General features: G+C 37.0%; 1 protein-coding gene across 4 annotated transcripts; it reads right to left on the bottom strand.

Moving 5' to 3' along the window:
- Positions 1–962: 962 nt before the first annotated feature.
- Positions 963–15369, bottom strand: CDC37L1 (cell division cycle 37 like 1, HSP90 cochaperone). 4 transcript variants are annotated; one of them, XM_034410341.3, is made up of 7 exons: positions 15256–15369; positions 12431–12734; positions 10989–11079; positions 10589–10704; positions 9129–9251; positions 6403–6561; positions 963–5239 (listed from the first exon to the last, which is right to left on the bottom strand). In XM_034410341.3, exons 1-7 carry the CDS (start codon positions 15261–15263, stop codon positions 5153–5155), a joined length of 888 nt encoding a protein of 295 aa, XP_034266232.1. In that variant the 5' UTR covers positions 15264–15369; the 3' UTR covers positions 963–5152. The 4 variants fall into 4 exon arrangements, with proteins under 4 accessions (XP_034266232.1, XP_034266229.1, XP_034266231.1 ...); XM_034410338.3 differs by having other exon boundaries at positions 12431–12712; XM_034410340.3 differs by having other exon boundaries at positions 963–1725; positions 12431–12712.
- Positions 15370–15653: the final 284 nt, after the last annotated feature.

The raw sequence follows: 15653 nt of genomic DNA, 5'->3' as shown, positions 1-15653 counted from the left end.
GAGCCAATGTTTCTAAATATTTGCAACTTGTCTTTCCATTGTACTTTGGGATACAAGACAAAGTTGAGCTTCTTGTCTTTTGTTTTAGCAAAACACATCAGGCTGGAAGAAATTGAGCTAACATAGTACATCGAGTTTCAGCTATATCCAAATTACCACATAGAAAAATGATTTCTAAACCATTATCAGTTATGTATCGGCCTTTTGCAAAAGGTGCCTTGAATCCTTTTCTTCATTGATACAACAAATATGTGAACGCAAGAAGAGGGCAGTAAACTGGGAAGAAATGGGGTGAGGCAAAAGATAAGGGCATATGGAAAACTAGAACCTAGTAAGGAAGTTTAGATGAAGTGGCGACAACAGAGAAGATGCAGTCAGAATACTAATTTCTTTCTTTCTTTCTTGCAGATAGGAAACATGAATGAACATACAACATAGAGAATTAACTTAGAATAGGTTTAACCTGGTTTAAAGAAAATGAAAATCCTCAAACTTTTGGAAGGTCAAAAGAAAAAAATCCAGAAGATCCCATTGTTTTCCTCCGTCCAACAACCAGACATGTCTTTGGCACTCAGTCACCCAAATAGTGCTAGGTATATTGCCTATCGGTATAATGGACATCTAGATCATCTGGTTTTCATTTAATGAGCAGGGGGTTGGACTAAAAGACTCCAAGGTCCCTTCCAATTGTGTTATTGTATTCTAATTACAAATGGTAAGCTCAAAGTAGAGGTCCTTAGCAGTTGGGAAAGGTCACAAAGATTTAAGGTAGGTTACAAGATCAAAACAACATGGGCCGGCCAGCCCATATTGGCTGATAGCAGTTAATGTGAAAAAGAAAGTAATGCGTTCCCATGCCAAGTGCCCTTTCATGAGATGGTTCTACACCATACATTCCTGTGCTTCCTTTATTAAAATCATGATTCTGGATAAAGTCTCAAGTCATGATTAAATCAAACACATTACAGCAAAAGTACAGTTATTTTATTAATAGCAACTTATATTTTAATTCCAAACTTCATATGGGGCAATCTTAAATTTACAATATATTTCAGACCATGAAGCAAAATTTGCCACATTGCCCTCTTCTTAAGGCTTTGGAAAAGTGCTTTGCAGCAGTGGGGAGGGGCAGATGTATGGACTTCAACTCCCAGAATTCTCAGCAAGGGCCAGGCTGGCTGGGTAATCACAAGAGTTGGTCTGCACACCTGGTAGTTTCCAAGATTTGGAGTCACTGCTTTAGAATAATCTAATGAAGTCACAAGGCAAATTGGCTAGAACTCAAATCAGCACTTCTCAATTTTCCCCTCAAACAAGTGCTTGAAATATACCGGGTGACTATGGATCACTGAAAATGGTTTATTCTACAAATCAAAAGGACAAACATAACTCATATTTTAACAAATGTAATCTTGCCTTTAATGAATACACCTTTTTAATAAGCAAAGGACTATGATGCCAGTATAATTTTTGTCAGTTTTAGCTTTGATCAGCGTCACTGTTCATAGTCCTTCTGTATTTGACTTTGAAAACAGCAAAAAAAAAAAAAAAAATCAAAATCCCATCCCACACAGGTAAAAAGCCTTGCTTTAAATAGCCTCTGCTACCCTAAATGCCAGTCAAATGGAGGGTAAAATTCAGAATACAGGCCTGATGTCATCTGTCTCAGAACAGAACAAAGTTGCTCATAGGCTTTAGTTTCAGAATCTTTGGATTATACAACAGCTGTAAAAAAAAATAATGAAATGATCAACAAAACAAATATGTTTGTGAAAAAACAGATGTTAGGATGAGAAGGTGATTACAGAGACAGAATGGAAAAAAATCACAGGCAAAACAATGTTGTCAGATAAAACACAATTCTTAACTTGTATCAGTTTAATTCTTTCTTTAGCTATGCCCAGAACAATCCAAAGATGAGTACTATTTCCCAACCCATTTTGCAAGCCAGCTAACTAGCAATTTTTAGTGTCCAGATTTTGTACTTGTTATTTTTTGCCTTCAAAAATTGAAATATCTACACTCCTTGTCTTAATCACATTGCTAGAAAAATAGGTACAAAGCCGCACTAGACAGCCATGGCTATTTTTCTATTCTATGTGGATGACCGAATGTTTACATAAAATGGAGTCAACTTCTCTTCTGCCAGATTACTCTCTTGCTTTAAGAATTTATTTCCAATTCAATTACCATCTTAGAAATAAGCTGAGTTCAGAACATTCCAATAACAGAGTATTGGCTAGTTGAAGTTGGATACTGCTTTCTCATGTACCCTTAACATTTCATGCAAAAAAAAAAAGTTCTACTGACTTTAATATTCTTGTTGCTCCCTTGTTCTTATCAAATTTGGTCTCATATTTGCCACCGATTCTGCAACATCAGGTTAAAACCACAGTAGTAATACAGGTAGCTAAAGCCATTTCACAAACTTGTTGCTGATTTACTGTGTTGGGATTGGTCTGAAATTCTAAACAATGCAACTCAACCTATCTACAAGGAACCAGATGGAGAATTCTTTTCTATTGCTTTCATTAAAACTGTAAAAAAAAAATTTTGTTTTAATGTAACTATCCCAGTCCACTTGCATCTAAATTAGAGTTCCATTGGAAAATTTCAGGAGACTGTTTTGCCAATCTTGCAACACACTATATTTGCTATAGTTGATTATTTATGGGGGAATTCAAATAGAACTCAACCACTCCCACGCTCCAATGAAGTGAGATTTATTTTTGGAAAGAAACACTGATTAGTTTTGCTTCATCCCTAATTTTGTTCTACTTGAATTTAAAAAATGCTAATTTTTTGTTTTTCTACTTAAATCACTAGGGGCTTTTTCCCTGCTTGCTCCAAATTACTTTGCCTGCAGATTAATTTTCCCAAGAGCAGACCTAATGGAAAAGAAATCCAGTTTTTAGTCCCAACCATATTTTTCTATTCTCACAGAGCTGAAAACATGACCATGCAAAAGTACCTAGAAATACAGAAGAGAGGCCACAAATTTGAAAAGTATAAAAAGTGATCTCTAAGAAAGTATATTACAATGTTACAATGTAAGCAACCATTTAAAAACAGTAATGGCTGAATTTAAAAGAAGCGATGCTTCAATACAATTCTCCACATCTCAAGATTTATTTCCTCCATTCCGTTATTCTATGAGCATAATCAACCATCATTTCTCACTCAGTTACAAATCAGAATCACACATTATTGTCTCAACCCAAAAAGTTCTGATTAAATTGCAATATTTAATGTCTTTATAAATTAGAGTTTTAAATGGGATTTTCAGACTTAGTTTCTTGCAAATAAGATTCTCTGTTACACAGTTAGTATCATCAAGGCCTATCTGATCTTTTGTCATCTGAACCAACTTGTTAAATCCAGACTTCATCATAATTAAAATAACCAAGACCCAAGACACATCACCGGTTGCTTGTTAGCCAATTCTAACATGGATGTTCCCTTGCTACACTTTAAAAAATTATCCATGGTACCAGGGAATTGCTACTTCATAAAATTATCTTCTCAATCAACCATTGAAAATTAATTTTAAAATCAGTGTCTCATTTTGACCTTTCTTTCTGGATTAGATTTTCAGAAATATGAAATAACTAATCATGATTTACTCTTATGAACACCTCATTATTTGAAGCTATTCTGGGGAACATCCAGAATGATAGATCAGCCTCTATACTTATGACAGGAAGCACCCCCAAGACATAGTACTAAGTGAGACCTAAAGAGATTATGGTTTGCTTTAATCAGAAAACTAACATGAAATTGCATTCAATACAAAAAAACAAGACCCAAAGGAACTTTGTCAATTCTGGGAAGATTGTGTGAATGAGTTGAGACTCAGTTATTTTTACTCAGTATTTCCCACTGTCAATATTCCGTTTAAAGGAGAGAAATTTAGGAAACTAAAGAAAGCAACAAAGCCCTGGTCAATCACATGTCACTCTTATCTTGCATGTCAATATTGCTTCTTAGGGGCTTTATCATAGGCAAGTATGTTTTTGGATAGAATCTACAAATCCTTCCTTACTCTAGAACTGTGATGCTTCAAGACTACTCATTGAATGCAATTATGTATTGATAGCATTTACAAAGTTGTATTTTAACATACTGCTACATCAAGAGTGATTAATTCAGAAGCAGATGGATAGAATAGTAGAAAAAAATGTTTTTCATTATTTTGGGCTTTGTAAACAATTTATAAGAAAAGGTTTACACAGTCTGATGTAAATGACAACATTTCAGTACCAAGTCTGTATCAAAGTAATTTCATGGCTATTTGGGTTATTTGGTTTTAAAATAGTCACTGATTATTTCTTTTGAGGCATTCAACAGTTTACCAAATAAAAGATTATAAGCTCAGATCTGAGGGGGGGAAAAATCAGAATTTGGCACCTGATGAAACACTCAGCAGTGGCTGATGTTTGTCATATTGTTCTCATTTCCAAGATTAAGAAAAGTTAAACTTTCTGTGACATATGCAGATCTGTCTCCAGAAATACTGGTTATAATTCCACTATGGCCACTTACACATCAAGATATGTAAGAATCAAAATAAAACATAGAAGGCTCTCATTCAGAAACAGTAAAAAACATCTCTGTAATATAAATGGCTAGTGCTTTTTTGTGAGCCATCCAGAGATGCAACACCAATAGCAATCATAGATTTATTGCTTTTTGTGATAAAATCAGATTTGAATGCCTAGGATGCAAGCAACGGAACACATTACAATGATCTTTAGTATCCACAGCAACTTTTGGGTAGTATCTAATAAGATTAAAGCAGATTCCTGAAGGAATCAATTGTAAACATTGCAACTGTGCAGATTTCTCATACTTTGATTACTAAAATTAAAAGGCAAGATTTTAGCAGTAGCAGAAAACGTAGTTTCACATTCAGCAAATTACAAGAACATCCCTTTCTTAAAAGTAAGAAACATAGGAAGAAAGATAGCAGCACATTTGTTTTTCAAAGAAAATGATGTGTGTTTCTGCCTTACTCTCTCTCCAAAAGCTCAAAACAAAACAATTCCCCTCCCTCCATTCAAAATAAAGTGCAGCACCCATAAAAAGAAGTCTTAAGAAAATTGCCGTCGTCTTCTCTTGGAAAGAAGTGTACTTGGCTTCAGTCTTAAGAGTACTATACTGTATCCATCATTTTAGCTTCTTCCTCCTCTCTGTGTACCACTAAACCTTGCAAACTGCAGCCTTGAAGCGATTCTGCATTCTGCAACGAAGAGCACACACAGGTCAGAAATCAATTTCTGAAAAACATTTAATTTAAATCTATGCTTTGTGTTGCTGCAGATTTGCATTTTTTTATACCATTGGTGGGACATGTGGACACTTCACTCAAGTTTCATTGTTATCACATCTCAAACTATACTGGACTAAAGGTAGATAAACTAATTTCCACAAGGAATGGAACCCTTCTGAGATTATGCTAACCAAATTCCTACCTGTGATTTCCCACCAAAAGCCAGCAGGCAATAAGTGAAAATAACACTTAAAGCTTCTGAATGGTTCTACCCATGTCTTCAATATTATAGTCCTTCACAAAAAAAACTGGAAAAGGTAGAATAAGTAAAAATCTCAGAAAGAGAGGCCTATCACAGCATCATTCTCCTGTTCCCTTTAGTTTTTCATAAGGGAAAATATATTCAAAAGTTGGGTTGCGTCCCACAAAGTGCTTCATTGACCATGAACCAAGTATGAATTTCCTTCATGTATTACTGCTAAGCAAGTAACTGTTCTTTTAAAAAATAATACAATTATTTTAGCACAGGAACTGGTTACGTAACAGAAACTGACATGACACCCCAAGAAACTATGTCAGGGAATGCAGAATCCAAGCAGAGATTACAATGCGTGCAGTAGACATACTTTATGTGAGGAATTCCTCTGCCAGCTGTTCTGGAAATAGTCCTGCTTAATATTTTAATCAGGCACATTAGCTTATGAAATACACACACATTAGTGAAGGTGGAGAGTTATAGCTTAAATGAATCATCCAATGAACTGAACTAACTGGGAAAAAATGCCCAGTTCACTGTAACGCTTCTTGCTATAACAGGCAACTTTGTAGTAGCCAGAAGCCACACTTAAAAAATAGTGGAAAATACTGCAACAGGGAGACCAGAGGCAGAGAGACAGTGGACACCAAGGTAGGATATTTTTGTAGTAAATAAATAAATGTAAACATTAGCTTTTGTTCTTTTCATTCAACCTACATGGTAAAATGATATATATTAATTACTTAACATTCAAACGAGCCTTAGCTTTCTACCATGGGCTGTGAGAAGGAATGTAGGGAAGTAATACGAAGAAGATGGGAAGTAAAGATTTTTTTTCTTGATACTCCAATAATACATACAATTAAACAAAAGCTACCTGAGGTGCAAGTCCACCTATACAATTCAGATCATTGTGAAATAAAGGATTCTGAACAGGCATAGCTTGACAATTCTGAGATTGTGAACAAATCCTCACTCTTGATTTGAATGCTTCCAGTTCATTTTTAAAAGCTTCCAAATAGCCTTCATCCCCTGTCTGTCAAACAAACACAAAAGCAATTAGATAACCCTGCAATTTAATTTTCAATATTTTGTGCTAAAAAATAAGACATTCCAGCAAAGCAGACTAGAGTTAATCATAGAATCTATATCATTCAGATAAGCGTAGATTTTCACATTTTTTACTTTTGTTTTTGTTCTATGTAGGGTTTTTTTTTAGTTTGGCTAATCATAGTGGAGGATTAATCAGTGACAGGTGTTCAAATCCTGATGAAAGTTATTCAAACAATGTAGTTTATAACACAAGCATTCTTCTTCCCCTCCACATCATTTATACCACAGTGCCCATAATTTTCATCAACATAGCCATTCTGGAGGATGTAAGAATGGGATAAATTGCCACATGAAGAAAAACACCATCTAATGACTCCTTTCTTTCTCAGTCTTAGGATATACCATTAGACTTGCAAACTATGTAAAATCTTTGTCATACCAAATTTGTTAGATATAGAAATATTTTAAAATACTGAACTGTGCTCAGCTGTAATAGATAGAATTAACCTCTCCCAATATTTCTCTTTTAACTTTTCTCTTTAATGTGTAATTGTATATTGAAAGTGAAACCACTTATCTAAAATGGTATAGGGCAGTGGTAAATCTAAAATTTGTTACTACCGGTTCTGTGGGCGTGGCTTGGTGGCGGTGGAGTAATGTGAATGGATGGCGTGGCCAATTTTTTTTTTTAACTTTTAAAAGCATTTTTTCTACAACCTCTTCGAAGAGGTTGTAGAAAAAATGCTTTTAAAAGTAAAAAAAAAGCCTCTGATGATTGTGCGGCTCAGCTGGGCATGGGGGGGGCAGGGATTTTTGCTACCGGTTCTCCGAACCACCCGCCTCCATCGCTACCGGATCAGGCGATCCGGTCCGAACCGAGAGCATTTCATCCCTGATATAGGGTTTCCTGCTTCAGCAGGGCTGGACTAGAAGACCTCCAAGGTCCATTCCAACTCTGTTATTGTTATTCCTCTGCCCCTTAAGGAGGTGCCTGCAAAATGGGTTGAGGGGCCACCTCCACTTGATTACATTTGCCTGTCCCATCAGGTCTGGCAGAAAAACCTTTTCATAATCTTTCATGTGTAAGGCCATCAGTAGATAACTATTTTAGCTATCAGTTTCCTACATTCCGCCCAAAAAGAGACTAAACTAAAAGTGTATACTTAGAATGGCAGAATATACCCTAGAGCTATCAAAAGTCTTCTGGAATTTTACTCATATGCAGAGTTAAAAATGAGCTAATCTACAATTATAAAATTACCACTAATTTAAATAAGTGCTAGTAATTACATTTTAAACTTCCTGAAGTCTCAGAAGACATGTTACAAAGATTTATTCAGCCATTTTAAAGTTATATCTCCAACGAATATTCTTAGTGGGGAATACATCCAATCTGACCATCCATAAATAGTAAAAGCGCTGCTCACAAAGCAAATTTCCCCCCCTTATAATCTTTTCAACAAGATGGACACTCATATTTTTGCCACTGTATGATTCATATTATGTGAATAGCATTCATATTTTCATACATAATTTAGGAAATAATCTTACATTCACTTAAGCTGTTAAAACACAAACAGTATAAAAATGGGTCCCTGTAAAGATGAAGAATCTTTAGAATAGTTTTGGATTGTGCTTGAGGAAGTGAAAAGAGATAAGGAGATAAGGAGAATTCAAAGTCCATTTATGTATATAAATTTACTTGTGTGTCATTATGTAGAATCCATCATTCTTATTAATGAATTTGCATTACAGTGCCCTTTAAAACAGTTTACACTCAACAGGTATTTGTTGAAAATTGTTACCACACACACTGATCAAGCAATGCAACAAAACCCTATGACATAACAATGTCCATAATTCTGTGAGAACGGGTTTTAATGGAAGAAGATGGATAAAAATATAAGGTCCAACAGACGAGGCATGATTTGGATTTCATCTATAAAGAAATAATACCTAGGATACCTTTCTTTGGTTACTTATATGATTGTCACTATGCTGCGACAATCTGCCACTATGCTTACTTATATGTTTGTGTTTTTAATTGATTTTTATTTTATCTTATTAGCCACCCAGAGTTACTGTTTTTAAGATGGGTGGCCATTGACTGAAATAATGACAATGAAAACAGTAATAGCAATAATCCCACCAAACTATTCTCTTGGAAAAGCACTTTAGCATCTAACAACCAAGGAGAAAGTCTGGCTAGGCTTCAAAGAGCCTGTAGTACAGTGGACTAAAGCACTGTGATTAACATCTGCTGCTTGCAATTACTGCAAGTTCAAATCTCACCAGGCTCAAGGTTGACTCATCCTTCCATCCTTTCAAAGGTAGGTGAAATGAGGACCCAGATTGTGGGGGCAATAAGCTGACTTTGTATAAATATACAAAAGTATGAAGGCTATTGTTTAACGATTTGTAAGCCACCCTGAGTCTCCGGAGAAGGGCGGCATATAAATTAAAGAAAAAAAAAAAGTGGATTCCTAAAAACTTTTTAAAATGGCCTCCCTCCCCCTCCCTCCATGTTGAACAGAAAGCACCCCTCCTCACCTTAGCTCTTTGGAAAAATAGGCGAAAACATCCTCGGGGATCCACATTACAGCTCTTGGCCATTTCTATAATGAACTGCATCACTACAGCTTGATGAGCTACTTGTTCCATTAGAGCGCCTTTCTATAAAAGAAACAATTCAAACAATCTGTAAGAAACAATCAGAGTACAAGTAGTCCTCAAACTTATGTCTACATGGGTACCGGAACATCTGTGATTCAATGAATGGTCATTCAATGGGCCATGCCTGATTTTATGACCTTTTTTTTACCACCGTTGTTAAACAAATCAATGTGGTCATTAAGTGAAGCCTTTGAGCTTCCCCTATTGACTTTGCTTGACAGAAGATCACAAATGGTGATTATGTGAACTGGGACAATGCAACCATTGTAAACACATGCTGGTCATCAAGCATCTAAATTCTGATCATGTGACTGCTGGGATGCTGAAATGGTTGTGTAAGCACCAATCGTCATAATTTTCAGCAGCTTTATAACTTCAGTCACTAAGTAAATGTGTACTTTGAGGACTACCTGTACCACATTTGCAAGCTAATAAAGCAACAATTCAAGAAGCCCATATTAAGTGGACCAAACTAAGTTATGCACTAGGAAGCTGCCTTTGATAACCAAAATATATTAGTTAACTGTCAAGGTGTGATGTGAAATACAGGATTCCTATAATTCTTAGAATTATAAGAATTCAATAATTCTTAGTTTTACAAATAATACTTGAAGATGTCCATACAGTATTAGTTCACAGTGTGTTTACAGAAAGACATGCTGTAACTACACAGACCCATATGTAAATATAATACTATAGATAAATCAGTATTTCCAAATGAGTTGCTGTACAGAAGTAGCTCAATCAGTCTGATTCTGAAAACACATTACACAATAGAATTATTATGACTGCAGTCATTAGTTTGCAGTTCAGAATAAAAAAATGTTCAAGGCTGATGCTTAATAAAAAGGGCCATTCAAAGCATTTGGATGATTGTTGTAACAATGGCCAATTATTAATGTAAACCAAACACTACCTTTCAAAATGTACAAATCTGTGGTTAAATATCAATCTAGCACTGTTACATAGAGTAAATGATTTTGAGATTTCAGTTTAAAAATTAATTGCATTATCCACCCACAAATTATTTATATAGAGATTATGTACAGTTATGACTTCAGAATTTGACTTTTATATAATTATTGGTTTTAATGAAGATTCAGTCAGCAAGTAAGAAATCATCTTAAACATGTGATAAGCCATTACAGAATATCTAATTCTCAGTGCTAAAATGAAATACAATTTTGCACTATATTAGGAAGTTAAAATATTTAAGTCCAGAAGAAAATGACACTGAAATTAGTAAATTTCCCAAATATGGACAACCTCAATGCAATTTAGGGTAAATAGAAAAACAGCTTTATTCCAATTACAACATCAAAACACTGAAATTATACCTGTTCTGCTTCTAGATGAAAACACCATAAAAGAAGATATTTTGCTGTTTCTTCACAGACAAGGTATGGGTGATCAGAGAGAAATCTCTGACTATCAAACCATCTGCTCAACATTCCTGAAAAACAATGAGATGCAACAAATAGTTTTCCTAAAACTGAAAAAATGCTTGGTTATAATTGAGTCCCATTTATGTTAGACAGGAATAAATTAGGCGTTTTGGTACTGCTACCCATCCCATAGCAATGAGAGATTAATACTTTGTTTAGTTCAGTTACTCAGAAACAGTGTATCTCAAGGAGCCTACTATGGATTTTAGGCAAAATATTTCACTTGTTAAACTAGAAATGCATTATTACTGTAGATGTAGGTCATGAAATGATTCATAAGTAAAAAACTTACCAAAATGTCTAATTTTCTCCTCATGTTTTTGCATGAATGATTTAGATGCATCTTCCTCAGTTTCTTTCCGTTTCTTTTGATTAATAAAACTCTGGCAAACAAAATATGCAATATACTAAAGTGTCACATCTGACAGTTGCTAATTAATCATTGCTTAATTATCATTGTGAATAGTCCTCAAGGTTATTTTGGACTACGTACATCCATTTCATTTATACTAATTAAAATACACTTAGTCTCTCTATAGTCAGGAGTTACTTATTTAGATTAGAGAAGCTACTCTAATTATGATTATACATCAGTCTGAATCTGAACTGAATCTTTCATTCACTCAGGTTTTATATTTTTTTCTCTGATGCCACCTCATAATTTCCAGTATCTTAAAATATGCTATGTATTTAAATGTTTATTAAATGTTTAAATGCAACAGCAGCTTATTTAGTGTGTACTGAAAATTAATAATTTCTTTTAAAACACTTTAAAAATCTCTAAGACTGTGGCATTTTTAAATTGTTCTTAATGCCCCATTTTCTCTTTCCAGTTAGATCAGGGGTGTCAAACTCAAGGCCCGCAGGCTGAACAGTGTGTGCGGTGATTAGTTCTGGCCCACGGGGCCACTATGGAAACAACAAAGGGCCGGCCCACAGTGCCTTCGCCAGTGAAAACGGAGCTTGGGAGGGCCGCATGCAGCCCTCCCGAGCTCCATTTTCACTGGCAGAGGGTTGCAGGAGGCTGTTGCAACCCAAAACAGAGCTCAGGCGCCCGTTTTCACGGGCAGAGCACTCAGGCCACTACAGCCCCCCCCCATGAGTGATGTCGAGCTGGCCACGCCCCCCCCGAAGTCAAACACAACCCTGATGTGACCCTCAATGAAATCAAGTTTGACACCTCTGAACTAGACCAACTGCACAATACTGTTGTCAATAGTATCAAAGCAGGAAGTGGAGAAAAATGGAATTTTGGTTTCAAAGGATTCATATATCTTGCTGATTTGGAATCAAGCTTTTCCCATAATGCCTCTAGAATATATTCTTCCCACTCTTTTTTTTTTTTTTTTTTTGCAGAGTTGGAGAGAAGATCCAGTAAATCTTCTGGCTACTAGGAAGGCATTCTAGTTTTGCAATAAAGCAATATTAAAGAATCCTACTGTGGAAGCAAGCCTAAATTTAAATACTTTCAATTGCTAATGCCAACAGAAATAAGTCATGTTAACCATTGTAATTTATACATTCCTCTCATGTATCTTGATGTTTTGCTTCAGACTTCAATTAGCATAGTAGTGCTCTACAAAATTACAGTACTTATAGGATTCAGAAGAAACAAACTTTAGTGACCCAATTCTATGAAGAGTTTAGGTATACCTGAAGTTGTTACTTCAGAAACTCAAGACACAAAGAAAACCTGAATACAGAATTTTTTATACAATCTGGATCATTCTATACCTTGTTAAATACCTCTTTGCTAACAAAATCCATATTCCATAAATTCTGTCTCTCTTTCTGTCTTAATACTTCCTCCTTCCGCCGCCATTCTTCTTCTCTCCATCTCAATTCATCAATTTCTGTCTGTGCTTTGGCATGTTCTTGGTCCAGAGATTCTGAATTGTGTAATGCTAAACTTCCAAGTTTTTGCTGGGCTTCTGCTAAATTCCATTTGCATTCCACAGAACTCTTTACAAATTCTTTTTGCTGTTGGCAAGCCAGTTCGATTCCATCATTATAAGTCTGCAAATTAATGTCTCCATTACTATTTGGAAATAAGACAGGCAAAATTACATGAAATTTGGGGATAAATGAACCAATTTTTAAAATGTCTTAAGAAATTGCATATGGAACAGTTACATGGTGCAAATGGGTGAGACTCAGTAAAATATACGGGTGTGCTTCAATTGATCCTGCCTCTGGCCATTCGGTGCGTGTGTGTGTGTGTGTGAGAGAGAGAGAGAGAGAAAATATATACATTGACACACTAGGATCAGATTTTATTACTTCAGTAGTGAATCTGAACGTCTCACTAAATGTACTTATTTACTATGCACATATGCTAATAATGGTACCATGTTACATTTTCTTTATCACATAATTAAGAATCATTCAAAAGCCTTGTACTAGTCAATATAATAAATATTTTTGAACTTGTAGAATGATAGTGAGCAAAGGATAAAATTTAATTGGTTTCCTTAAATCATTTTGACAAACTGAACTTATTCTACACAGGATTATCTTTGTTCACAGGAAGGAATTATAACAATGTTCATTAAAAAAATATAATCAAGGACTTCATACTCCATCTCATTTTAATACATATACTTGAACTATTTCTAAGTACAAGACAGCTAAAGACATAAAAATTAGTTCCTAGCCATGAGAGAAAAAAGCTTAAATTGTCCTTAGGCTGTGTTAATAATAGTATTTTCCCCCCCTTAATCCAAAGGTATCTGTACAATCTATAGAATTTGTTGGGCGTTGTTATCATTACCTTGAATGGAAATCAGTTTACTTCAATGACTTGAAACAGAGACAATAGAGGCACAGAGATTGCCAATGGAGACAGCATATTTCACATCAATATAATTTTCCACCAATTCAAGAGAGATGGACTAACACTTAAAAGCAGGAGTAGGAAAGACCCTTGAATCACAATTGTGGACTTCTGTACTTACAACAAAGCTCAATAGGACTACCTTCTAATTGTGAAAATTAGATTAGCCCTTAGAAGCAAATTTTCACTTATTTGAGAATAGATCCAACACAAATATATTCAGGTAGTCCTCAATTTACAACAGTTCATTTAGTGACTGTTCAAAGTTACAATGGCACTGAAAAGTGACTTATGACCGTTTTTCATACTTACAACCGCTGCAGCATCCCCATGATCATATGATCAAAATTCAGATGCTTGGTAACCAGTTCATACTTATGATGGTTGTGATGTCCTGGGATCACGTGATCTGCTTTTGTGACCTTCTGACAAGCAAAGTCAATGGGGAAGCCAGATTCACTTAACTACCCTGTTACTAACTTAACTACAGTAATACGCTTAACAAAGAAAGGTCATAAAATGGGGCAAAATTCAGTTAACAAACATCTCACTTAGCTACAATTTTGGGTTCAATTGTAGTCATAAATTGAGGACTACCTGTATAGGGATAGTTTGCATGATACTTATTAAATGTATCCCTTACTGCCTACATGAGTGGAATATGCAAACAGGAACAGAATTGGATGACATGGTTCTTTTTAGGGGCATTTATTTCAATAGATTATAGGAAAATTAATACAGATGTTTATATAATAGCCATGCAGAACATATAGGGAGTTTTCTGTGAGCGATGGATGCCTCCCGAGATTAAATTAATCTCAATCCCTCCAAAAAAAGGTGTTTTTTTTTCATTAAATCAAGTCCATTAAGGACAATAGGTCAATACTGAAATGCCTGAGATTATGAGGGAGGGACAGAGGGAGGAAAGGAAGGAGGGAGGGAGGAGAGAAGGAGGGAGGAAAAAAAGGAAGGAGAGAAGGAGTGAGGAAGAAGAGAAGGAAGGAAGGAGGAGGGAGGAGAGAAGGAGGAAGGAAGAAGGGAGGGAGGAGAGGAGGGAGGGAGGAAGGAAGGAGAAAAGGGAGGAAGAAGGGAAAGAGGAGAGAAGAAGGGAGGGAGGAGAGGAGGGAGGGAGGAAGGAGGGAGGAAGGAAGGGGGAAGGAGAGAAGAGGAGGGACCAAGGAGAGAAAGAAGGAAGGAGAGAAGGGAGGGAGGGAGGAGAGAAGGAGGGGGGAGGAGAGAAGGAAGAAAGGAGAGAAGGAGGGAGAAAGGAAGAAAGAAAGGAGGGAGGAAGGAGAGAAGGAGGGGAGGAAGAAGGGAGGGAGGGGAGGAGGGAAAGAAGAAGGAAGGGGAGAAGGAAGGAGGGAGGAAGGAGAGAAAGGAGGAAGGAAGGAGAGAAGAGGAGGGAGTGAGGAGAGAAAGGAGAAGGAAGGAGAGGAGGGAGGAAGGAGGGAGGAGAGAAAGGAGGAAGGAGGGAGGGAGGAGAGGAGGAAGGAAGGAGAGGAGAGAAGGAAGGAAGGAGGGAGGAGGGAAAGAAGAATAAAGGAGAGAAGGAAGGAGGGAGGAGAGAAGGAAGGAAAGAGGGAGAGAGTTAAAGGAAATAAAGTTGGGGTGGGGGGAGTAGCCAGAGCAGAATGAGCAGGCTGAGGGAGATTCATGTTCCACCTGCGGACAAGTCTTTGGAGGGGCCGTGAAAGAAGCGGCGTCGCTACGAAGAAAGTGAGCGTACCTGCGCATTTGGGTGAGAAAAGTCTTCAGCCCGACCCGAAGGTGCCTCACGAGGACGCGGAGGCCAAAGCTCCATTCTCTCGCCGAAGCCCACCCAAAGGCGAGGACCTCCCCCCCTCACCTCCTCCTGGCTTGAGCCGCTACCCGAAACCGTTGCGGACCCCACCGGAAGCGAGAGTGCAAGTCATTTCCGGCAACAACGAAGCGTCCCCTATTTATGATTTCACCGCGCTGCCTCCCTCCTCTGTCTGCCTCTATCGCGTGACGGCCTCGGCATTGACGGGCGGGGAGGACGTTGCTAGGAGACCGGGGAAAGCGCGCTACCACGGCGCGCGCTTGAGCAATTTGTGAATGGTGCCTCGGCTACTCAGTGCGCGGCTGCGGCGGATCCGCTGGCAG

This window comes from Pantherophis guttatus, chromosome 2 (assembly GCF_059756535.1).
Source record: "Pantherophis guttatus breed Tessera chromosome 2, ASM5975653v1, whole genome shotgun sequence".
In the NCBI taxonomy this organism is placed as follows: Eukaryota; Metazoa; Chordata; class Lepidosauria; order Squamata; family Colubridae; genus Pantherophis; species Pantherophis guttatus.
Note: the sequence above shows the minus strand (reverse complement) of the source record. Positions and strands in the feature narration are given on the sequence as shown.